This window comes from Silene latifolia, chromosome 10, assembly GCF_048544455.1.
Source record: "Silene latifolia isolate original U9 population chromosome 10, ASM4854445v1, whole genome shotgun sequence".
Classification (NCBI taxonomy): domain Eukaryota; kingdom Viridiplantae; phylum Streptophyta; class Magnoliopsida; order Caryophyllales; family Caryophyllaceae; genus Silene; species Silene latifolia.
The window spans coordinates 76,460,717-76,486,390 of NC_133535.1; the positions used below are offsets into that span (position 1 = coordinate 76,460,717).

General features: G+C 38.0%; 1 protein-coding gene and 2 non-coding genes across 3 annotated transcripts; 1 reads left to right on the plus strand and 2 right to left on the minus strand.

Moving 5' to 3' along the window:
• Window positions 1-464: 464 nt before the first annotated feature.
• LOC141607800 (uncharacterized) lies at window positions 465-1,187 on the plus strand. The gene is made up of 2 exons (XM_074427148.1): window positions 465-832; window positions 922-1,187. The coding sequence occupies exons 1-2, from the start codon at window positions 604-606 to the stop codon at window positions 1,185-1,187; spliced, it is 495 nt and encodes a 164-aa protein (XP_074283249.1). The 5' UTR covers window positions 465-603.
• An 8,665-nt stretch (window positions 1,188-9,852) lies between these two features.
• Window positions 9,853-9,959, minus strand: LOC141609766 (small nucleolar RNA R71). Its single transcript, XR_012527678.1, has one exon. It is a non-coding gene; the product is annotated as a small nucleolar RNA R71 (small nucleolar RNA).
• Window positions 9,960-16,307: 6,348 nt separating this feature from the next.
• On the minus strand, window positions 16,308-16,414 carry LOC141610182 (small nucleolar RNA R71). Its single transcript, XR_012528077.1, has one exon. It is a non-coding gene; the product is annotated as a small nucleolar RNA R71 (small nucleolar RNA).
• Window positions 16,415-25,674: the final 9,260 nt, after the last annotated feature.

Here is a 25,674-nt window from a genome sequence, read left to right on the forward strand (position 1 = left end):
TTGGGTAACAACCCTGATCCAATAAAACGATGTTTTTAATACAGTGAAATCTTTTCCATTCCCAGCTCACAAAATTCCTTATACTCGGATTTCATTACATTCAAATGACGGCTTATTCCTTAAAATTGTAAAGTAAAAACTTTGAATTCTCATTAAACAAACTGATTATAATCCTTTAGTAAAGAAGCTAAGTGGAACGGAGTCCTTTTCGTAATCCAATTAATCATCACTTTAACTTGTCCTCTATTAGGGATTTATACCAATACCCGAAGTGGTTATTACGGAAGCCATTATATCCCAAAAATTTTGTACACTAAAATCAATTAATTGTGTACAATCATACTTCTCTTAAGAAAACTTCTCTAACATGTTAGTCCCACAATAACAGTTGTCCTGACATTTTTGGACGTATTCTTGTTCAGTTGTCGCCAAGTTGAAACTTGAATTTCGGCCACAAAATTTTCCACAAGTTCAAACAAACTCTTATTCAGATGTATGTTTTCTAAGTCATTAGTTCCATTATAAATAGGTGGTAATCGTGTCATATATCACACCACTCTCTCTTTTTATAATTCTCCTTCAAATCCATCATCGTTACACAAAATGTCTTTTACCACTGATGTCAATATAGTTAGGCACTATGAGGGTAAGATTGGGGACATAGTTCAACAAATTCCTCCCTTTTTCATCCGACTGAAGGTAGTTCTTACAGAAGAAACTATTTGGGATCTACTAAACCATGCTCCGGCATTAAGTCTCTTGGGAAACATTCTATGGGAGGGTCCCGATCCACATCTCTCTCCAATAACTCCGGCCGAGGAGGTTACCAGGGGTAAGTCTGACTCTATCATGTTCTGTACGTAGAATCACCTATTCCCACAAATTAATCATAATGAACTCAACCTTCTTGTCCTGTTACAGAAATTATTCGGAAGAAAAGTGAAGAGTTAAAACAGCTAGAAGATGAGGTTGTGGAGATATGCAAGCGACTTCAAAAGATTATGGTGTGGAAAATAGTGGTTGATTTGTGCACTAGATGGGGAAGGATCTTTGTCGGTCCATATGAGGATACTAAGCTCCTCGATATATACACCGACCGAATGATGGAGGAGGCTGAGGAAGAAGCGATGCAAGCTGCCTCGTCATCTTCAGAAGACAGTTGTAACATTGGAGTTACATTCTATTAGGGTTAAGATCTTAATAAATAAAGCAACATGCTAAAATATAACGCCTGTATTCCCCCCAATGTTATGAATCATCAAGTCCGTTAATGCAAAATTACCATAATATCCCAAATCAAAACTTCTAATTCTCGCATATCCACTAGCATTGAAACTTGTGTCCTATAAATCCTTTACACACTCAGTTGAGTCCTAAATCGTCATACATATATCTCCAATAGGTCATATACATCCACAATAATAGTGAGTCACTACATCCTACAACCTCAATTAAACCATCGTGGTAGGTATACCCTCAAAGTAGATACTCCTTAAATATAACACAACTTTTAAACGGTTACTCTTAAACTATTATACTTTGCTGTAAGGGGTCTTGTCAGCCGAATTCTGACTTTCATACTACCAAGGTTGATTTATTACTGACTCAACCGACTAATAACCCACCGTCATAACAATCGTGATGCTAATCGTTCCACTGGTCACTCAATCGTATGGTTTATCTTACTAACTTCTGAACAAGCTACTACATACTAGCCAGTAGTTATATATCTTCATACTGTGTCATTCTGACTCCCTAAGAACATCGATTATCGCTAAGGCTAAAAGGAGCATTGATTTGCTCATATAAAGGTCTCAGATCACTCCACGATATGGTACCACTCTATTTTCTCTCCCTACTATAGACATTTAACCCTAAGAAAATATGCCCCGTAGAACTGCCATTGAAAAGGTTAGGTCTTATGAAAAGAAGATTGATGATATTGTGAGTGAACTTTCGGAGTTCTTTTCTCGCTTAAAAGTGGTTCTCGTTGATGTCATACTCGGCAGGCTGTTGAGCTTGGGTCCTGCATTAACCCTCATCGAAAGTATCTTAAGGGGTGGTATTGATCTTCGCTTGACTCCGGTGGTCTTAGCTAACAAAATCACGAGAGGTAAGCTATTATGTAATATACTTAGCAGCATATTACGCTATGGTGTGACCTGATGCTCATCCCTTTTTTTTTGTACTTGTTTCAGCAACCGTTCGTATGAAGCGTGAAGAGCTGAAGAAACTGGAGGGCGAAGTAGTGGAGTTCTTCAAGCGTCTGGAGAGGGTGCTTAGATGGACTGCTTTGGTCGATTTGTGTCAAGGCAATGGAAGAATCTTCGTGGGTCCTTATGAAGAAACCATACTCTTGGATGTGTATATGGACCACTTTTTAGAAGAGGCCTATGCGAGCACGGCATCATCGTCTTCTCTTGAGGATTAGTAACAGAGTAGTACTATGGCTAGCTCTTGTAGGAGAGTTAGTCTTCTTGATGTTTTGTACGAACTTACTAGTATTATCGTTATTAAGTTAGTTGTTAAAAGCTTGCTTGCTTTTGAAAGCATGTTTTAAAACACATGTGAAAACAGGTAAGTTGGATGGTTAGCAAAACCTATTATTATGATTAGCAAGAATAATCGCACATAACAAACAACATGCAAATACAAAATCAAGGTTGGCGCAAATAGCATATCACAATTACCTTGCAATAAAATCAAATATGACGCGCTAGGTCTGGGGCTGGTCACTAGACATATTTACCCATGCTAATCATTCTACCCCAATAAATTATTTAGACGAATCCTAAGTGTTTCTAGTTGAATCTCTCATTTTAGTGATCTAATAATTCTACTCATTTTAATAAGTCTTACCCAGGCGCGCTCCTCGTTAGGTAAACGAAGCTTAATCCTCATTTACGGTCACAAGGTCGCTCTGATACCAACTGTAACAACACAGATTTTTAATGACTTAATTAAGGGATAAAAGCGAAAAAACCCCAAGTCATTGCTATAAAAATGAATCCAGATCGTCATGGATCACTTACACATGACTAAATAATTTAGTCGAGAGATTTAATTTCGAAATTAAACCAACATTGAAAGCTCCTCTCATTACCCAGAATGCCCCTTTAAGGGTGTCTCCATCTAACTCATTCTTGGTACCTGAAAAACATTTAAACAAAAGTCGCTGAGCGACAGTAACCTAACCATTCTCCTATCATCGCCTTAATCATTCAAAAGCAGGCATGCGAATGTAAATGGAATGCATAAATAAGAATCACGTAAAGCATATATCACATAAGTTCTCTTATCACAACATTCTGGATATTCAAATGATACAACAGTATTACTCAAAGATATTAAGAAACCATTTTAGTAATACAACAATACTTAACAAAGTTAAGCACATGTGAGCACAACAAGTCCCAATCATCAAACATGTGACATTATTACCTTGATCTTTCTTTATCGTGCAGTAACATTATTCACCATATAACAATTTCAACGGTAAATCCAACAGGCATCATGTGAGTAAAAACTGTAGTCATTTCTTTAAAAAAATTTGTTTTCTAACAATTAAGCACGGGACGTGACTACTAATGTCACACGCATACTCACGGCTTGCATCTCACCTTAAGTACGAATGTGAACATCAATCCCGCCAATCATACCGATTCTAGGAGGTTTACATCTCACCCCTAGTGCTCGGTAGGACCGGACAACTAAATTGACTTGGTTTAACAACCAAAATCGTGGGGAAGAACAGACTGCTAATGGATGGTCTCAGAGGTCCCATTTAAGTGACATGTCCCATACACTTCAAGGCACCAAGACAATCGCAACCGTCAAGGTCTGCACACGATCGCAACCGTGAAATAATAATTGCCAAGATATCTGAAAGGTAGTAAAGTTGATCAAGCTCCTGTCAATATATGCGCATATACCCACTCCACAACTTCTTGGAACACGCAGCTCCTCGGTGGCGGTGTGGTCGACTACTATCCTAACGACAATCCCTCCACACGCAGCTTCGGGATGTGTTGTCCGTACTTGTATAGCATAAGCTCTCTAAGCATTCTTCCATCACGTCGGATCCCTAAACCTTACCAAGGTAGCGCCCAACATGTAACACGGAAGACTCAAATATGTCTCCTAGAGACGATGATACATCGATATGAAGACCATCTCAACATATCGACAATACAACGACACTTGGCTCAGAGGTCCCATTCAAGGGGCATACCCAAGTAAATCGGGGAAAGATTCCATGGCTTAGAGGTCCCATTTAAGAGGCATAGCCAGGTTACTATTTACTGATATTCTGGTCTCAACGGTCCCATTTAAGGGACCTGTCCCAGAGTGCTAGAAACTTTTGAATAAGAAACGTAAACATACATAAATTCATCTTGCTTTATCTTTTCTGAAACCTTTAGGATTTGGAAAATCTTATTTGAAATTTATTATTTCTAAATTCTTTATTTGAGGAAGGTATTTAGATTTTTACTATAGTAAGGTTAAGTTTAAGCTTCGTTTGTAAAGAGCTTATTCAATCTTCTTTTTAATAAAATTTGGTTATTTAATAAAAATTTTATGTAAATCATTTGGAAGCACTACTAAATCATTTCAAATATTTTTAGAAACTAGGAGTTTAATACTTTTATAAAAGATATGAACTAAGTCACTTATTTATTAAGTAACTTTCTTTGTAATTTGGAGAAACGTTTAAATCCTGTAAACCATTTTGCTTTTGAAAACATTATCGAAACTTTTGACTTTCAAACCTTTAAAAGAATTGTTATTAGACTTTAATATTTAATAAAATTTAAACTTACCTTCTCTACCTTTAGCTATATTTAAAGCTGAAAGGTATGATCCTTTTAGGCTAGTGGTTACGAGCTAATCTATTATTACTCATTTAAAAGTTAACATCTCACTAGATTACGTACCACTTAAACAAGTAAAGCAAAAATTATGAGATAACATGTCAGTCATACGTCACACAACCGTAAATAAATGTAACCAATAAATATATGTTTTAATTATATTCCCTAATCATATTTCTAGGTGAGAAAATAAATAACACAACGATAATCAATTGCTATCATGAAATTTTAACATGCAAGTCTAACTAAATTAAACATTTAAGGAGTACAGATGTATATTTCATGTCATTATTAAAAGAATAGTTTAGCGGTCTTATTCAAATTTTAATAGTCAATCAAATTACGGAATTCATATTTAAACATATTCATTAACATTAGCATAACAAGTCTTGTAAAATTAAGGAGGGATAGAAGAAGGTCGGGTTACCGAAGTTAGTGAAATAAGTTAATGTGCTTATTAATCCGATTTAATAAGAAATTAATCGTTATTATTAAAGTCACAAGTCCGTCTTGAATCTGTCATAAAAGCAGGAGAAGTCCAAGTACAAAACCCGTCAATCAAACCTTGAATTACGAAAGGTCAAGTTAGTAAATCGGGCCCAACCCGTATCATTAAACATAAAAGAGCAACTTGGTTACACGTTTTCCTCAAATCAATTTGGGTTTCACGCAGAAGAAGCTCACCCCTCTCCAACAACCCATGAGGAGCAGCGACGGGAGCAGCAGGCAAGGCAGCACCGGTGGTTTCTACGTCGGCTCTGCAGCGGTGGTCGAAGAGCAGGACAAGGAGAAGAGCAGTCAGGGGAAAGGAAACACAAGAAAGAGCGAAAGGCAAGAAGGAGATGAAGGAAGCGGAGTCTTACTACTGTGGTGCTTCGACAGCAACCAGGGTGACGGCATGGGCACGGTTGATGGTGGCAGATACGGAGGTGGCTGTTGGTGCTCGAAAATAGATGAGAGGGAGAGAAAGACGGATTATGTGTATAGGAAAAGGAATTAAGAAGGAAGGAGGAGAAGGGAGGTTCACGGCGTCTGGCGACCACGACGGCGATGATGGTGGCTGATGGCTGCTGGCCACGGTTCACGGGGTGACAGAGGTGGAGGGACCTGCGGTTTCCGTCTTCGAAGTAGGATACAAACAGGTAAATGAGAGTTGTAAAATGGGGTCAGGATACGGTCTGGTGGTCGAGTGGTGCGTATGGTGGTGGCCATGGCTTCTGTTTTGAAACAGGGACGGAGAGCAGGGGTAGGAGTACGGAGGAGAGGTGCTCACAGTGGTAGTGAAGGCGAGTTGGTGTCGGGTCGATGTTCTGTTACATGAATAGGCGTGAGAGTTGGTTGGTGACGGAATTGGTATTGACTCGGATTTGGCCGAGTGCATTACAAAAGTTTAATGGGTGATTTTGATGATGTTGATCACCAATACGAAGGTAAATTGAGGATAGTTATAAGTAGATGATGATGGTGATGAAATGGTGATGGAGATGGTAAAAGAGGAGTGTTATAGTCAAAAATATAAGCAGGAAAGGGTATAGAGTAGTTATAGAAGTTATCGAACACATGTGACGGGGTAAGGGTAGCTATGAAGGAAGGCATGTGAATGAGTGAAGTGGTAGTGACAAAAACATGAGCAGAGGAAAAGATACATGTGAAGGCATAGAAGACATGTGAACTATAGAAGGCATGTGAATGTGTATAGTGGAGATGACAAAACTACATGCAGGGAAAAAAACAAGAGAAGCAAGGTTGACATAGCCAAATGTTTGATACACTACAAAGTGAGTAATGTAAAAGTTTGGGGTGATGTGAAGAAACATTATCGAATAGGACAACGATTATCATCGTATTTTTATTTAAGACAAGGTTTTGATTATAATTAAAATAAACGAAATCATTTATAAAAATTTAAATTGAGAACGAATTGAGATAAACGTAACTTAATATAATTGGGAAATTATAAAAGTAGTTTTAATAGTAATTAAATCAAATTAATTTGTAGCAGTTTAACATGGGGTGTTACATTATGTAAATCTTTTTGATCAAAAGTAAGATTAACGAAATTGCTTGTAAGATGTAGGAATAATTTAAATTAAAATGGAAATGTGACGAAAACAATTTAAAATATGTGTGGAAAATTATAAAAGCAGATCTATATATAATTAAGTCAATTAATTAGTAGTGATTTAATACGGGGTGTTACAAACTCGGGTTATTAAGAAGCTTAATGATGGAGCATATGATACCTTGGGCTAATTAATCGAGGAATTAAGGCCATAAATCAGAAATCACACAGCCCCGATTGGGGTGGCCTGTGCCTGATCGAGGTTACCATGGTCTATGATTTTTACGTTTCACCCCTATTTCACTATAAATAGGGGCCTTAATCCATCATTAGAGGATATCTTTTTACCCTCTTGTACATCCTTCATATACTCTAAGCACACAATTCTTTTAGTCTTCATATTAGTTTATATTTTGTTAAGCAATTTCCTTTGTCATAAATAATTTACATAAGCATTTGGTTCTTTATAATATAATCTTTCCATTCATGTTAATTGGGTTTGTCATTCGAGTTATTCTTATTCAAGTTCCAAGTTCTCTTGTTACGGTAATTTCAATTCTTGTTTATTTCGTTAAATCGTCTTTCGTCATTATTAAAGTTTACATCAATGTTATTAGCATTAGCAATATTAGTTTTTTATTACATTTTATTATCAAGTTGCTATCACCATTAGTTTAATTCATAGCAATTACATTTACATTTCTTATCACTAGCAATTTCATTATTTCAATGTTATCTTTGTTTAGTTTATTCATAATTCTTAACATTTCATTTAGTTATATTTTCATTATAATCATGTTTATTAATTCATACACCATTAGTTTTATTTCTAATATGAGTGAGTAGCTTCATTTGTCTAGGGATTAGGGAAGCCATGCATAATTAGTATTTGTAAATGTTAAATTAGGATCGATGATGTAATATTGTTTAATAGTTTCAATCACATGCTTGTTTTATTTGCTAATCTTTGATAATTGATCACTATCTTTGATTAATTTGCTAATTCACTTGTATAAGTCGAGAGGCACGAAAATGAAGTAGATTAAGCATGTTTTAGTAGACCGACCTAGCCAGAGCGACAACTTGTTAGGACCCGTTCTATGGTTGACAATAAGGCCAAGAGGTGGTTGTCATAAGACCTAAGCAATTGACAAAATTATCTATTCCGAGTTTAACATGAACTTCTATATAATTTCATGTGTGACCCGACTCACCTAGACTCTTTTATCATATATTATTTACATCGTTTTATTTGCAAGTTATCAAACCAAACCAACCAACCAAGTGAATCGACCTAGATAGAATTTTACTCATAGCATTTCATAACGCAATTCTCATCCCCTTGTGTTCGACCCCTACCTTACTACATTAATTTGTTAGCCGAGTTTAGGGTATCTTTGATTAGGTTGCAACATCCTATCAAATTTTGGCGCCGTTGCCGGGGAGCACGGTTTTATTGCGTTTAGAATTTTTTTGATGAAATGTAAGATATATTAGATCAAAAAACCGTCCCCATTACAAGAATTGGCACCGTTCTAAAAAGAATTGGGCCGATCTCCACTCAAAGAAAGGGACAAGCCCAATCTCTCTATTACTAACCAACAAACCAGTAGACAACAAAACAAAATAACCCTATACCCGCTGTCACTGCTTTCCTTTTCATCTTCAACCTTGCCTCATTTCTTCAATAATCTCGTTATGCATCTCCGGTCACCTTCACCTACCCTTACCTGAGTTTGTTCGAGGAGTTTACTCTGAATCTCTTTAATGATTAGCTTTCCTAGCTGTTCAGGGCGAAGAATTTTATGCTCATACTTACACAAATTCCTTTGGTGCCACACATGGTAAATGCAAGCATTGATAGTGGCGTTGAGTAGATCTCTTCTGATGAGAGAGGATCCCCTGGTCAGTCTCCAATGGAGGATATCATGCTTGGGCAAGGGGACTCGAAGCCAATCCCCTAGTTCCTTTAGAACCCTAACACTGTAATCGCAAGCAAAGAATAGGTGGTCTTCCGTTTCTTCAGCTGCTTCACAGACATAATGGGTATCTACTTCGCTTATACCCAATCTGTGCAATTTACCATTAGTATTCAAGCTATTATGTTGGTAAATCCATGATATTAGGCTATGTTTAGGTATGGACCATCTGTTCCACACTAAATTTGCCCAAGTGACTTCCTAACCCTTATCCCTAATGTACTCATATCCCTTAGCAACAGAATAATTATGACCCTATTGCGTTTAGAATTGTTTATTTCTGTCTTGTTATCTTTTGTCTTAAGGAACACTTGTTCCTTGAGACCATTACTTCCAAGTTTCTTGAAGATTGTTGTCTTATGCCCAGGTCCTCTCGTATCGGAGAATTGATTCCCTTTGATCCGGAGCCCGAGAGAACGTTCTGTCACCGACTCAATTATTTCAAGGATCTTGACGCATCTTCTAGTCCCGGTGGTTTGGGTCATATTCGTACCAATTACCCAATCCGTGATGAGGAAGAAGGTTCTAGTTCATCATCTCCACCACCATCACCATCTCCAATCAAAAAGATGGTGAAGCTTTCCGATCATTCCAAATCACTGCGGCCTTGCTTCCAAAAGGTATCACTACTACCCAAATAGGAGCCACGGATTTCGAGATCAAACCGGCTTTCATTGGCCTTGTGGAGAGAAGGCAATTTGGGGGAAGTCCTTTAGAGGATCCCAATTTGCATGTTCAAAAATTTTCTGACTATTGCTCCATGATTCAGCAAACGGAAGTCACATAAGCTTAAATAAGGGAGATACTCTTCCCTTTTTCATTGAAGGACAAGGCTAAGATATTGATAAATAGCCTTGATAGAGACGCTGCGGGAATCACCAATTGGGAGTCGTTGGCTCTTGCTTTTTACCAAAAGTATTTTCCACCAGAGAAACCTCAAACTTTGAGGAGTCAAATCACGGGATTTCGCCAACAAGCTCTAGAAAACTTGTATGAAGCTTGGGAGAGATACAAGGTATTGCAAAGACAATGCCCACATCATGGGTTGGATCCTTGGTTTCTTGCTATAACATTCTATAATGGATGTTGTGCCGTGTCCTGACGAGTTCTTGATTCCGCCAACAATGGGCGATTTGATCAAATTGACACCAATATTGCTCATGTCATGATTGAATCCATGGTGATTCATGATGCCCTGAAATACTCGGATAATTTGGGACTGACAAAGGACCTAGGGAGACGTGAGGGAACCCACGTATGCTCGTAAGTAAAAGATGACCCCTCCTACGAGACCAATTAAGACCTAAACTAGACCTAGTAGACTTCCAGTGGACCAAGTAGAACCTCTAGTGGACCAAGTGAGTTGACACTCGATCGAGTGAGGAGTTGATGCGGGTGGTGAGACGGTTAATAAACGAACACGCATCATAAAATTCAAGACAAGTTTAAGAATAATTGAGTAGCTTATTTTTCTTATTTTGTAGTTAATAAAGGCTTAGGGAGATTCAAAAACATGAACGGTCCTAGTTCAATTGGCGCGAGTTGGTTCGACTATCGAGGTAGGGCATCAGTGAGCATGGTCGGTGAACGAGATCAAGGGACTTGCTCGATATTGTTGTTCGCTTGGGGCGCATGGATCAAGCTAGGAGATGGCAAAGAATTGTTCAATGCATCTAATCATTCAAAGCTTCTAGTTAATTGTTATTTGTATGTTCCATAAGGGTATTAATTAATCACCTTGGAAATCAAGGTTAGCATTTATTATTACCTTGGAGCCCAAAGATATTCAGCCTATATATAGTCTGAATTCCTTCATTGTAAATGAATCCAAGTTTTAAGAAAATTTCACATTGTGTAATGATAGGTTATCGCACACCTATGCAAGGATAGTATTTATACCCTAGACAACAAATGAGTGTAGTACTTAGGGGTCGAACCCAAAGGAGACGGAAGTTATTAATTAATTGTTATGGATTGAATTTTACCTTGGTAGATTATCGATTGATTGATTAGGTTGAAGTGATAAAACAATAATAAATAAAATGTCTAGGGAGGTCGGGTCACACATGCTAATTATGTAATTGCTCATGTTAAGTTAGGAAGTTGATTTTACGATAAATGTTTAGGCTTAAAGACACCCATCTTACGATATTAGTCTCAACCATAGACCGGGTCCTAGAGAAACTCTCGTCCATGACTAGGTCGTCCTACTACACATGCTTAGTCTAATTCAATTCCAAGCCTCTCGACTTTTAGAACGAATGAACAAACTTAATCAATGAATAAGGCCTTTAAACAAAGATTAAACATTAAGGTGCAAACATGTGATAGAAACAATTAGACAATATTAACTTATCCTCATTTTGACATTTACATATTACTTAAACATGCATGGCTCCCCTTACTCCTTAGACAAATGCTACTACTCTAACATGGTGGAAATGTAAATTAAACTAATGATAAATGAAATGATGAACATAATGAAAATAGGAATAGGAATAACTTTCAATGGACATGGAAATGGAACTTGTAAGAACAATACTTGAAATGTAAATTGTAAATGAACTTGAATGGAAATTATATTGAAATGCTTAAGGTAAAAATGTTTGTAACATAAAACTAAAAGTAATTCTAATCTAAACTAAACTAAACTAAAGACTAACTAACCTAAGACTTAGAGAGAATATTATGTGAAAAATGTATATGGAATGGTGTGTAAAGGTGTGGAAGTCTACACCCTTTATATAGGAAATGAGGGGTGAAACTTAGAGCAAATATAAGGGGTCAACCCCAAATATTTTCTCTTAATTGCTTTAGTAATTGCCTGGAGAATCCCATGTTGGCCATCAACTCCTTCTTAAACACCCGATTAATTGCACAATTAGCATCCAAAGAGCATCCTAAGATGAGCATCCAAGACATTCTCCCATCTTCTCTACTTGGGCTTTAACACTTGATTTTATACATGGGCTCATTTCTTCATTTTTCTACTAACATAAGTTAGTGTCATTTTTGCTTGGTCCAACACTCCTTATAAATTTCCATGCCATGATCAAGTTTGCCTCTACGTAGCCTTGCAAATTCCTATGTTTGCTAAAATGATGGGAAAAAGCTTTCGATCGCTTAGATTCCTTCAAAATGTAACAAATACGAGCAATACACCTAGAATGCAATATTAGCTCACAAATATACTAATTAAAGTATGATATGCAATCAAACCCGAGCTAAAACGAGGGGTAAAAGTATATATAAAATGAACACATGAAACTCCCCCAAGCTAAACTCTTGCTTGTCCCCAAGCAAGAAACCATATCCCTTCAATTGCAATATTTAAAACAAGCTAAGCATAATGATTCAAAACCTGAGACAACATGGGCATAAGTAATAATGCAAAACGTGGATGAGATTTACATGACGGCGTAGCATGGAAGACTTTGAACAAATCTTTAAGTTCTTGCATGATCTTTCGATTTATGGACTCTCACGGTGCACTCAAACTCTTTTATATGTGAAAGGACATTTTTGTAAATAAAAACTCAACTATCCTCGACTTATAATAATGTGCCCGCAATCTAATATGGTAATCAATCAAAACTAGTAAGCCAAAACAATCAAATGCAAGCATGATAAAGAAGGCAAATAGGTAGGAGGAAGACAATATGTAATGGGTAAGAAGGGGAACAAATAAATTATGGATTGTGGAGCTAATGTCAAGCTAGCAACAACCAAATGTAAGGATGCTCAATCCCAAAACTAAACCCAAGATTACAATACAAAATATAGAAAAGCTCTCCAAAATGTATAAATGATGCATGAGAGCTCCCTACTTCACCTCTTCTTCTTATTTTCAACACAATCTTTGCTTCTTCTTTTTCATGCTTTTCTTTCTTCATTTTTCAATGCATATTCAATCTTTTCATTTTTCTCATTTTTTTTCATTTTTTCATTTTTCTTCAAGCATTTTTTTCCTTTCTTCTCTTCTCACATTTTTTCACATTCCTTCTATTTCTTTTCATAAGTACTAAGACCAAGCTCACATGACTTCCAACAATAACCACATCCCAATGAGCACCTAAAATTATCCAACTAAGCTACTAGCTCAACAAGGGCAGGGAATTTCAATGATGTAGCTAGGGATGAATTTTGTGAAGGGGTCAAAAAGGCTAAATTTATCATGTGAATGGCTCCAAAATGCCTTAACAAATGAATGCATGCTTAGCAAGAGATGAAATAAAGACCATACTTGTGCGTTTTGATGTAACACACAACATAAGGAAACCTACACTCACCTAAGAGAGACTGGATATGGATTCATCGGTCCAAAGAGGTTCTACCTTACCATTTTGTAGCTTGCCAAAAGTCAAGATCAAGCCAATTCGGTTCATTTTCCATCTCCCACCTACTATGTCATGACATCCCCATGTAGCAATATCCATCATAAAAGAATAAATTATTAGCTTAAGCAATCATTAGGATATGCAAGAGGGCATAAGTAGAAAAAGCAAAGAATTAGAAACAAAAAATTCACACAAATTTTTCAAAAATTCTCACTAAATCTATACTAACTAAATGCAAACTAACTAATATGCGAATGCAATCTCCCCCAAGCTAAACATAACGTTGTCCGCAATGTGACAACAATCAAATTACCCAACTAAACCATAAATATGGCGCAAAGCGCATAAACAAGAAGGACAAGAGGTCATATTTAATGGGTTGCGAGAAAATAACTAAAATGCAAAGCAAAGAAAACATACTAGACTAGAAAGCCTCCCCCCAAACTAGAACGTATACGGGGGACTCTTCCATTCATCAATAATTCAGGAAATGGGCAAAAAATTGAAAATTTGAAGAAGGAATAATGTTTGCAAGTGATTAGGCAATTTTTAAAAATTTTTAATTTTTTTTTCAAAAAACGTTGCGTCCCTGATCGGGGCCACTGATGTGACCATAATTATAGCATATTTAGTCCTCGAATTAGCCACGTTCCCATGCTTTTTAGTGCATATTTGGGTCATTTATTGTCTTTAGTTCTTTGTTTTGCATATTCTTTGAGGTTTTGTGTCCTTGGTAGGAAAGGAGTGCAAACCTTGCATTTTCATTGCAAAACGAGACTAAATTTATTGAATTCAATGACCAAGCATCAAGGAGAGACAAGATTAGAAGGCCTTTGTACATGCTATAGTAGATGGGCAATGATGAGAAAAGATCCTTGCATCCCCGAGGAAATCCCCAAGGATTTTATGAAGGAAAGGGAAGAAAAGGGGAAGAAAGCACGCTGCATGACAATCCGTGCGTCTTCCCAAGAAGACGCCCGTCCACCAAGCCACAATCCGTGCGTCTTCCTTACAAGACGCCCGGGCAACAGCAACCAGAAGACGCCCGTCTTCTCCCAAAGACGCCCGGCAGCAATTGAAGAATCCGGCCATCCCGTGCCTAAGACGCACGGATTCCAAGACAACACCACTTCGTTTCTTCAACCTTCAAGAAAGATGCCCATCCTTCCAAAAGTACCGGCGTTTCCCTAAGTAGGGACTTAATCGTCATTTAAGCCCTTAGTTAACCCTAATTCCTACACCTAATCCCCACTATAAATACCCCATTAGTCTAATTAGAAGAGCATGTTCTTCTTATAAATTCTTAGAGTAGTTAATATCAATCAAATCTCTCTTTAGTTTTGTAATCAATAATTAATCAAGTTTTAATACAAGTTTTATTTCCTTAATCTCTCTTTTGTTCATTCTTTATTTTGGGTAATTGAAGATTATTTGGGTTATTATTGGGAGATTGACAACCTCTCAATCAAGCATCAAATACTTCTTTTATTCTTTGCTTTATTATTGGAATCATTAGTAGGTATAATTCTCTTAATCCCTTTTTAATTATTGCTAATTACTTTCATTTGTTCATCATGTTTCACTTTGTTGGTATGATTGACAACCTTGCTAGCATGTTCAACATGATAATGAGTGAGTAGTTCCATAGCTAGGGTTAATGGGTAATTAGGGGAAACCAACATGGGGAATGATTCATGCTTAAATTAATATGCTTTCATGGTTTATTTGGTTGCTTGTTTTGATCTCAACTCATGCACATGTTATGTTTGATGAAATGCGAGCCTATGAATCCTTGCATTTTTTACCCATCACCTATCTTTTCAATGAGACTTGTAAGACATAAACAAACTCGAGTCTCATTAGACCATGCATGTTGTTGAATAAGGAAGACTAAGTCGACTTGTAGGTGTTGTACAATCTAATCGATTCGGCTCCGGGACCCAAACTTTCCTAGGATTGTAAGATATAACCCAACTCAATCCATCACAACAATAATTGCTTGCTTATAATTTGAGAACATGTTTGTATGATCAATTCCCATGAATCGCCTATGACCCTATGATCCCCTAGTGCTTTTTATCAATTGTTTGCAACCCCTTTTCAATTCATCTTGCTTATTTACTTTCATTGCTATTTAGTTTAGTGACCTTCTACATCAACCTAAATTGTGACACCCCTAAGACATCACTAGTTGCAATAGAAATCTCATTTCAATTCCCGTCCCTTGGGATCTGACCTTTACTTGCCTCTTTACTAATTGTAGAGTTGTTTGTGAAGCTATAAATTGTGTTTTGGTCTAGGTGCTCCTAACGACAAGTTACCGAAAAGATTTAGTCCGGCAAAAAATGGCGCCGTTGCCGGGGACGGTGTTAACTTGATTTAGATTTTCTTATATTGTTATTAGTTGTGTCTTTCTTTGCCTTGGGGAAGTAAAACTCCTCGAGGTTTGTTCTAATTATTTTCGAGTTGTTTGATATTTTGCATGTCAACAAGGTCACAAGGTGATTTGTTACCTTTTGATCGTGAAATTGAAAGAACTTTGACAACCAATAGAAGACTTGCTAGGAGAAATTTGAGAGGTATTAGTGAGGTTGTAGATTTTCAACCAACTATTGAGTTCATCAACCCTTTTGCAAGAGAAGGTGAGGAGAACCCAACACAAAATACAACACAAAATCAACCCACAATTGCTAAGTTTTCATCACATTCCGTACCCACCGAGGAGAACCTACCCAATTGTACTCCCACACCACAACATCTAACCGGAAATTTCATTGCCAAATCCGCATTTATCCAATTAGTCGAAAGAAGCCAATTTGGGGGGATGCCTAGTGAAGACCCGCACTCTCATATGGAGGCTTTTTGTGACTATTGTGATGCGATTTCTCAAACCGGTGTAACTCAAGACCAAATTCGATGGGTCTTATTTCCTTTTTCTCTAATTGGCACCACGAAACAATAGTTGAAGAGCCTTGATAAGGCCACTCTCGGAATTGATTCTTGGAAGAAATTGGCTCTAGCTTTCTACAAAAAGTTCTACCCACCGGAAAAGACTAACATGCTAAGAGCTCAAATTACGGGTTTTAAGCAAAGGGATGAAGAATCATTGTATGAAGCTTGGGAGCGGTTCAAAGGAATTTGTCGCTCATGTCCTCACCATGGACTTAGCGAGTGGTTCTTGGTACAACAATTTTGGAACGGTCTATATGAAGATTCAAGGAACATTCTCAACATGGGATCAAATGGAATGTTCACCGAAGTTGATGACAATCAAACTTGGAACAAAATTGAGGAAATGGTGGTCCATAACTCACAATATAGTAGACCTTGCAAGGCTACTAGAGGAGGAAAGCAGGAAGTGGACTTCGTTACTCAATTGGGTGCTCAACTTAGTGCTCACATTGATACCATCAATTTGAAGTTTGAAAAGGCTATGGCTAGACTTGAAGAAGCCTCAAAATCACCAAAGCATCATGTTAATGCCATGACGGCATCTTCATCAATCCCAAGTGGGATATGTGAGAATTGTGGAACTTTGGGACATGACCCAAGTGAATGTAGGAGAACAAATGAACAAGTGAATGCTTTCCAAGCATACAAGAGTGGTACCCCTTATTCCAACTATTACAATGAAAACACCAAATTCCATCTAAATCTCTCATACAAAAGCCAAAATGTTCAAAACCCTCAAACAACATACACCCCACCTCCCATGAGAAACCAAAATCAAAGACCCTTTTACAACCAAAACCAAGGTTACCAAAATCAATCTCCATACAATCAACAAAATGACCAAGGTTTTGATGTTCAAAAAGAGGTCCTTCAAATGCAAAAGAATCAAGAAGAATTTTTCACTCAAATGCAAAAAGATAGTCAAGCAAAGGAAACCACCATCAACAACATTCTAGCTCACACCAAAATGTTGGAAACCCAATTGACTCAACTAGCATCTTCAAGCTCACAAAGACAAAAGGGGCAATTACCACCTCAAAGTAATCGCCCAAGACATGAAACGGTTAGTACCATTCACTTGAGAAGTGGTACAAGGTATGAAGCACCGAAGAAGCAAGTTGAGGATGAGGTTGTGGAGGCTAGTGACAAGGAAGAAATTGTGCAAAACTCCAAAGATGGTGAATCATCAAAAGAATAAATCTCAAAGAAAAATGAAGACAAGGTCAAGGAGAAGGATCCCATTGTGATTAGACTTCCTTTTCCGAGTCGTGAAGCCAAGCCCAAATTTGATGACCAACTTGGAAAATTTATGGAAATTGTGAAGAATTTGGAAGTCTCAATTCCTTTCACGGAATTAATCAATCACGTACCGGCCTATGCGAAATACATGAAAGACATCCTCACAAAGAAGAAGTCGATCCGGAAGCTTGAGACTATCGCCTTCACTAAGGTGAGTAGTGCAATACTTCAAGGGAGTTCACCTCCAAAACTCAAGGATCCAGGAAGCTTCTCAATACCGTGTACCATTGGCGACACCACGATCAACAATGCCTTATGTGATCTAGGGGCTAGTGTGAGTGTTATGCCGTACTCGGTGAGTAAAAGGTTGGGGATGGGAGAGCTTAAATGCACCAATATCACACTCCAAATGGCCAATAGATCGACGAAGACACCATTAGGGATATGGGAAGATGTTCCCGTACGAATTGGGAAATTTTTCATCCCGGTGGACTTTGTCATTGTTGATATGGAAGAATATTCCAACATTCCAATCATTCTAGGAAGACGTTTCTTACACACCTCGGGCGCGGTGATTGATGTGAAACATGGAGAGCTTACTCTAGAAGTGGGAGATGAGAGAATAAATTTCAATCTTGACAAGACTATGAGAGCTCCCCATTTGCATGAACCATGTTTTATGATTGATCATTATAGCCGGAAGGAAGATAGGAAGAAGTCGGAACTCCAATGGAAGAAGAAAATTGAAGATGTTCCATTCAAAGAGCAAGTGAATTGTAACAAAGAGAGCTTGCAAAACTCACCAAAGTCAAGCAATGAAGAGGATGGCCTCATTGGCCAAGACAATATAATGGGAGAGTTGTCTCTATCAACTCAAGAGATCTTTAGTGATCAAGTAGATGAAGTGTGTGGTCTTTGGGACGAAGAGTTTGAAGGGATTTTCAATCCCTATATTGGTAATGCTATCGATCAAGACCGACAACAAGGGCAAAGATCTATTGAAGATCTTTATCACGACAATGAACAAGCTTTTGATTACTTTTTCAAGGTGTTGAGCAACATCAACAACACCTTGGACATGCCCCCTTGACATCTCATCAAGAATGAGAGTTTGGTGGAGTCCTCCCTAAACCACCATTTGTAAATATTTCTAACTCCCTAACTCGCATTTTAATTCTCATATTGCATTTTTTGTCATTTTTGGATTTTTATGCCTTGATCAAGATAATTATCATGTTTGAGAGAAGTGAGGGAGGGACTAATAATTTCAATTGATGTGTAGTGCTTTAGCTTAGTGTGGGGATAGGAATTGCCTAGGCTATTCATGCCTTAGTAGTGCCCCCGCAATGAAGAACACAAGATTTTGAAGAATGAAAAATGACAAGGGATATGCTAATACACGGATGGAACTGAATCCGGGTAAAAGGGGAAGAATCCGAGCGTTTTTAAGAGAACCCGCCCGTCTTCAGGCAACCCGGGCGTCTTGGTCCGAATCCGCCCGTCCTTCATGAGCTGAACTTTTGAAATTTTGGGACTGTTAGCAAATCCGGGCGTCCTGCAAAGAGTCCGCTCGTCCTCAGAAAGACGCTCGTCCTGCAAGGGAAGACGCCCGTCTTTTTGGCTGAGAAAAACAAGAAAAATCCCTGGAAAGGAATCCGCCCGTCTTCACTGAAAGACGCCTGTCCCGCAGTTACAAATCCATGCGTCTTTTCTAGAATCCGCCGATCTTAAGGCGAGGATTTCTCAAACCAGAACAGACAGAATCCGGGCGTCCCGAAGGAAAGCCGCCCGTCTTCCCCCTGCATTTCAAAATTTTCGGGTCTTTTATAAACCCCCTCCCACATTCATTTCTTCATTCCTTCATTCCAAACACTACCCATAAACCCCAATACTAAAAACCCTCATCCTCTCCATCACAAAAACAAGATTTCCTCAAAACACATTCATCAAAATCAAATCAAATCATCCTTTTAACAAAAATTAATCACTCCTCTTTCAACAAAAATCAAACCAAGCAACAAAATCTTCAACCTTTGAGTCAATTTTTGAATTTATAAAGGCAAAGCCTTTCATCTTTAAATCGATTTGGGTACACTTGGAAATTGAAGATTTTTACTCTTTTATTAGTTCAAGCATCAATGGCAAGGACAAAAGGAGCAACAAAGGCACCAAAGGCAAAGGCACTCTCAACAAGACAAAAGAGTCTTCAAGCAAAGAAAGCCTCATTGGCTATGGTGGTAGCTAGCTCAAACTTGGAAGTGCAACAAGAACAACCTTCCATGGAAGAAACAACATCTACTACTCCGGAAATTGCTCAACTTTCGAACTATCCGGAGGTAATTTTCATTTCCAAATCCCATAGGGACACTTTTGCCAAGTTTGCTAGAAAATCATTTCTATCCACCAAGTTTATTTGTGAAGATGCCTTAGATAAGTTGGGTGTCCTTGAGCAAACTAGAGCCTTCTTTAAAGCCATGGGGTTGGAAAAATTGTTTACAACAAAAGAATTGACATACCCCTCCCTTACCTTAGAATTCTTGAGTTCATTGAAAGTCAATAAGGTAGAGACCATGGAAAACATCGAGTTTCGCCTAGCTAATGTTAGTAGTCGCATCTCCTTTGAGGAAATGGGTAAAGCATTGGGTCTTGATGATTCACATAGTTATTTCAAGAATGTTGGCAAGTATGACCCCGACCCTCTTTGGGAGGCGATTTCCGGAAGGAAATTTGAGAACTATCATGCTAGTCGCGCTCTATTAGTCCACCATCCGGGCATTAGAGTATGGCACAAGGTCATAGGAAACACCATCATTGCAAGAAAAGACACCAACCACTTTACCAAGCTCGATTTTGTTCTTCTTGAGTCGGCCTTGAACGTTGGAAGGGAATTCACCAAGCCTTTCAACTCTCTAAGGCTTTTGATGGATAGATGGCTAAATGTTGATTATGGGAAGCAAGGCACTACCGTTATTGTGAATGGAGGTCTAGTCATTCTTCTAGCTAAATACTTTGATCCGAACTTCAACAAGGATAGCAAGTATGTGGCGAAAGTGTGACACCCTCATTATAGCGGAAAAGTAAACACGTAATTCTACAGAAAAACTGACAGGATATGTTTGTAATAGGTTCAATTGGGTAAAAACCTGTAATTTTTAAAACTTTTCTAAACCATTCACAAACATTTCCAGAAGGAGGATGCCAACACCTGCAAATGCTAACAGAGTAATTTACATAATTATGCTAAAGCTGCGAGAATAAAGTGATACAAACCAAAGAAAAAGAAGGAGACATATGTCCCTAAAATGTATGTGACATAAAAAGGGTTTAAGGGTCACAATGAAATAAAACCAGTTTAGGTCCCAAGGTTACTTTGCTCGCTAGCTCGTCCATGTACCCCATATATGCATCACCTACCTGTCAATCGCATTTTATACAAATACGAAAGCCACAATCGGTGGGGAGTAACTCCGAGTTCTCCCCCACGAAATGTCATAATTAATATAACATGTAAACATAAGAATATGAATATGAATCACACACTGCCTTAGCATATAGATGCTAAGGCAATCGTGCTTATCATGTGAACAACAATATAACGCCACATAGTCCTAGCATGTGAATACTAGACCGACTCATACTACACTATCATGTGAATCACATAACATCCAGGAATCCAAACTCTATCAACCATAGCCGGCTTGCATCTTACCTTCTATGATTCATAGAATCACCATACAAGAAAGGGCAATATATCAAAGACAGGCATAAGTTCTTAGCACCGTCAATAGTCACTTTGTAACTCGAGTCTATACCACGAGGTAGGGAAGGTAATCGAACCGGTATCTTGGCTCAGCGGTTACTATTAAGAAAACATGGCCAAGAGACAACACAACCCTAGCCTAAAATCTGCGCAGACCTAGACATGCGGATACACACCACCGCACCCAAGACTCACAACTTTTTTTAAAATAAAGTGAAGTGAGTACCCTAAGGACACCACCGAAGGGTTGGCTAGTACTTAAGCTGACCCCATACTATCAAAATAAGTACCTGAGGTCATGCCCCAACTTGGATAAACATCCACTAGTCAGGAACACAAAGGCTATCAAGCAGTGAACATATACTCGTCAGAGACTATAAAGACCTATCTATGATGAAGGCCGAAATACTCACCTAGGACCTAGTCCCAACTAGTCCCAGCTTGAATACTTTAGCCCACACCACACAAGACTCACCACACAAGTCAAGTAAGACACCCACTTAACCTTAAGAGGGCAAAAAGTCCTACTTACCAACATAAAATCTAATATTCTATCATGTGAAAGGCTATATAAATGTCTATATACAGCATACAATCCCAACAGAATCCTCAATAAGTATTCAATACTACTTTCTAATTCTAACAATAGTAACCATATTAAAGGTTTCAGGGAATCTAGGGCCGTTTTTACAATATAAAAAGCTACTTAAATCAACTAATTACACATGTGAGATAAAAATATAATGAATGGCCTAAAACAAGAAAAAGGCCGACTATCTAATTCATTCAAAATTTCATCCAACCGAATTTTTACCCGCAACCCCAGCCCTGCGACAGGTACGGGTTAAATTGCGGCTGACCAATCACTCAATTGACTGACATCGAGTCAGTCAAAGGGATTAAGGCTCAGTTTTCGGCACAATCAACAAAGCATTACAATTATCGCTATACAACTCATTTTGCTATTTCCAATTTCTATCATGTGAAAAATGAAAGTAAAACATTATCAATCACCTAAACACTTAACAAACAACAAGCACCACATCTACTACTAATGTGGCATTAATTCGTCGAGTAACTCGGAATAGTTACCTTACGCTAGCAAAGAGACAAGTAAAAATTTGTCTCTGACTTGGAAAGTTAGCGTTCTTGTGTGCGCGACAAGAGCATTTCCGTTCCATGAATGAGACTTATATTTTTGAAAACTCTTCATTAATGTTTTTGAAGGTATTTTGATTTTGACCTTATCTTTGATTTGGAATGTGATGTTCTTGAATACGTAACGAGAACCCTTCCGTTCCTTTGATGAGAATCTGGCTCTGACAGAAAATTTTATTTGAAACTTTTAAAGAATTTTGATTCTTACGATCAGTGACCTTTTAAAATGTTTTGGTTACCGATTCCAATTTCAGTTTTATTTTGTCTCCCTCTTTTTCTTTGGTTTGTATCAGTTTATTCTCGCAGCTTTAGCATAGTTATGTAAATTACTCTGTTAGCATTTGCAGGTGTTGGCATCCTCCTTCTGGAAATGTTTGTGAATGGTTTAGAAAAGTTTTAAAAATTACAGGTTTTTACCCAATTGAACCTATTACAAACATATCCTGTCAGTTTTTCTGTAGAATTACGTGTTTACTTTTCCGCTATAATGAGGGTGTCACAGAAAGGGTGGTCATCTCATTGATATTGATAATATGATAAACAAGTACAAGTAGGTCTCTCATATACCTCTTGACACCAAGTATGGATGGCTCACTATTGAGGCTAGATCTTTTACTTTGCCTTCGAAGATTTGTCGTTTAAGTGTCCACCGGACCAACTATCTACTTCCCCTTTCGAAAGAGGCCGAATACATTATCCGACAACAAAAGGGTGAAATTGAAATGCCCTCCTCTTCCATTGTCACACCACCCTATCCTTTCAAGTACCAAGAGTTCAAACCCGAAGGTGTTGAAGCAAGCAAAGATTTTATGACTCTTATTATGCAAGAGATGCACAAGCAAGCTTTTAAGTATCGGCAAGATACTTACTTAGCCCAATATCCACCCCTCCTTCATTTAGCTAGGCAAGGACTACTTGATCCTTCATGTCCTTTGCCTAGTTGGGCGGATAGGGAAGTCTTCTTTCCGAGTGCATCTAGGGGTGAGTTTCCGGGTGATAATGAGGTTGTCGGTGGTAAAGAGGTTGATGATAACATTGATGAAGAAGCTAGTGAAGAAGAAGAAGAGGATGATGAGCAAGGTGAACAACAAAGTAATGAAGGAAGTGGTGATGAGTCCACTTCTATTGAGGAAGATGATGATAGTGATGATATGATGGAGGATTAGCAAGCTTTGGAGGCTCCTACCCTCTCGAGGTTTGTCTATCTCCCTCTTTGTTTTATTTATTTAATCTTGATCATGATTGGTAGTCCTAGCACCATAGAGGACTAACACCTCGACCCCATTGAGGTGTTCTTATTTTATTGTTCCCACTTTTGAAAATCCAAAATGACAAATTTAGTTTCATGCATTGCATTGTGTGTGCATGAACTACACCCAACCTTAGGACATTAGAAATAATGTCTAACTCGGTTTGGGGAAGTACATACATACACAACGGGAGGTAATCTAAATTATCCTCTCCGTCATAAACAAAAACCCATGCATCATGTAGTGTAGATTAGTGTAGCTTGCATTTAGTGTAGAATTCATGCATCATACTTGCATGATTTCCCATCATTTTGGCCATTGAGGACAATGCCCATATTAGTGTGGGGATGGGGAATTCTAACTTAACGTTTATCCAAAAAAAAAAAAAAATTGAAAAATTTCGAAAAAACCATAAAAATATGAAAAATTGAAAAACCAAAAACAAGTTCATTTCCTTTATAGTGTAGTCACGTATATATTGTGGTATATATTGTGTTTGTTTTACCCTTGTTCACATTGATCGACTACGCCACATCCGAGACATGAGGATATTGAAGACCGCATGGTATGATCTTTCCAATCTCCTTTTTCCTCTTTATGTTAATGACTATGTGGCTTTATTTTGATTGATGCGGTGTAACAATGTGAACTTAGGACTTGCATTTAGTTTATATGTCATAATAGTTGGTAGAATCATTTGCATTAGGATGTTTATATGCTAGTTGCATCATGGCATGTAGTTGCATGTTAGAAAATTTTGCGAAACCGTCTACTTGGGAAGCTTGACAAGTGTATATAGGCCCTAGTAGATGCTTTTTCTTCTTAAGACTTTGCTTGTTAGAATAATTGTAAAACACCCTAGGATGTGTCATGCTAGTATCCTTTGACCCATGGATTAAGGCCTAGTCAAGAGTACCTTGTGGTGTGATAACTCCTTGGCTACCGTTTATTCCAAGGTGACCCTTGAAACCATGCATCCATCCATCATCCATGTTCTAACACATTTTTGTCATCACAGGGAATGGGCACAAAAAGAAATTGATTTGAGTTCAATGAAATGAAAAGTGAAAGAAAGTTTGCAAAAAAATGCATCAAATGAAAAGAGGAGCAAAAATAGAACTCCTAAAGCTTCAAATATAAGCCACCCTCACTACATATGGGGTGACTTTGAAAATGTTCAAAGAGAAAAGGAAAGAAAAGTTGAAAGTTGTCAAGTGTTGAAATGCCAAAAATCAAAAAGAAATGGCAAGAAAGTGTTCGCAAATGTTATTTGCCACATGAAATTGAGGGGAAAAACAACAACAAAGCAAACTCCCAAAGTGAAACTCAAATGTCTATCGATCCCTTTATCCATCGTATCCATTTTTGTGCATGGTAGAGAGGGGACGACCCTTCTTCTTGTCTAGGCAAGAGGGGGAATTCCGCGATCCTCCAATGTTTTTAACACCATAGGGAGTCTACTCTTGACAAAAGCATTTAACGATTGAGGACAAAGGTACCCTAGCTTGACACAACTTGGAGGTGATTTATTGGCATCCTTCTAGGCTTAGTATTTTGAACAAATTGCTTCTATGAAGGAGTGTGTACCCTTGAATTGCTTCCCTTGTAGATAATTTCCGCCACTTAGATGAGGAAAGTGGCTTTTCTTTTGTAGATGCATCCATTATTTGATTTTGTGTGCTTAATGTTTGGATGTGTCGGTATTTTCGCAAGACCCACCTTGCCTTGCAAGAAGGCATCCTACCTCATGGTTGTCTTGTTGTGAGTTGAAGGGGCGGAGTGAGACCCGCTAATTGTCTCATATCGGATATGTTATTAGGTTAGTTTAAATAATGGTCCTAGTCTTTGTCACCTCTTTACTCGGGACGAGCAAAGGTTCGGTTTGGGGATATTTGATGTGACCATAATTAGAGCATATTTAATCCTCGAATTAGCCTCGTTCTCATGCTTTTTAGTGCATATTTGGGTCATTTATTGTGTTTAGTTCTTTGTTTTGCATATTCTTTGAGGTTTTGTGTCCTTGGTAGGAAAGGAGTGCAAACCTTGCATTTTCATTGCAAAAAGAG

What these genes read in the sequence shown, in the direction of transcription:
- LOC141607800 (XM_074427148.1), top strand. Translation starts at nt 604, where the DNA reads ATGTCTTTTACCACTGATGTCAATATAGTTAGGCACTATGAGGGTAAG. An exon ending in GGCCGAGGAGGTTACCAGGG is followed by an intron (nt 833 to 921) that starts GTAAGTCTGACT and finishes GTCCTGTTACAG; the next exon opens with AAATTATTCGGAAGAAAAGT.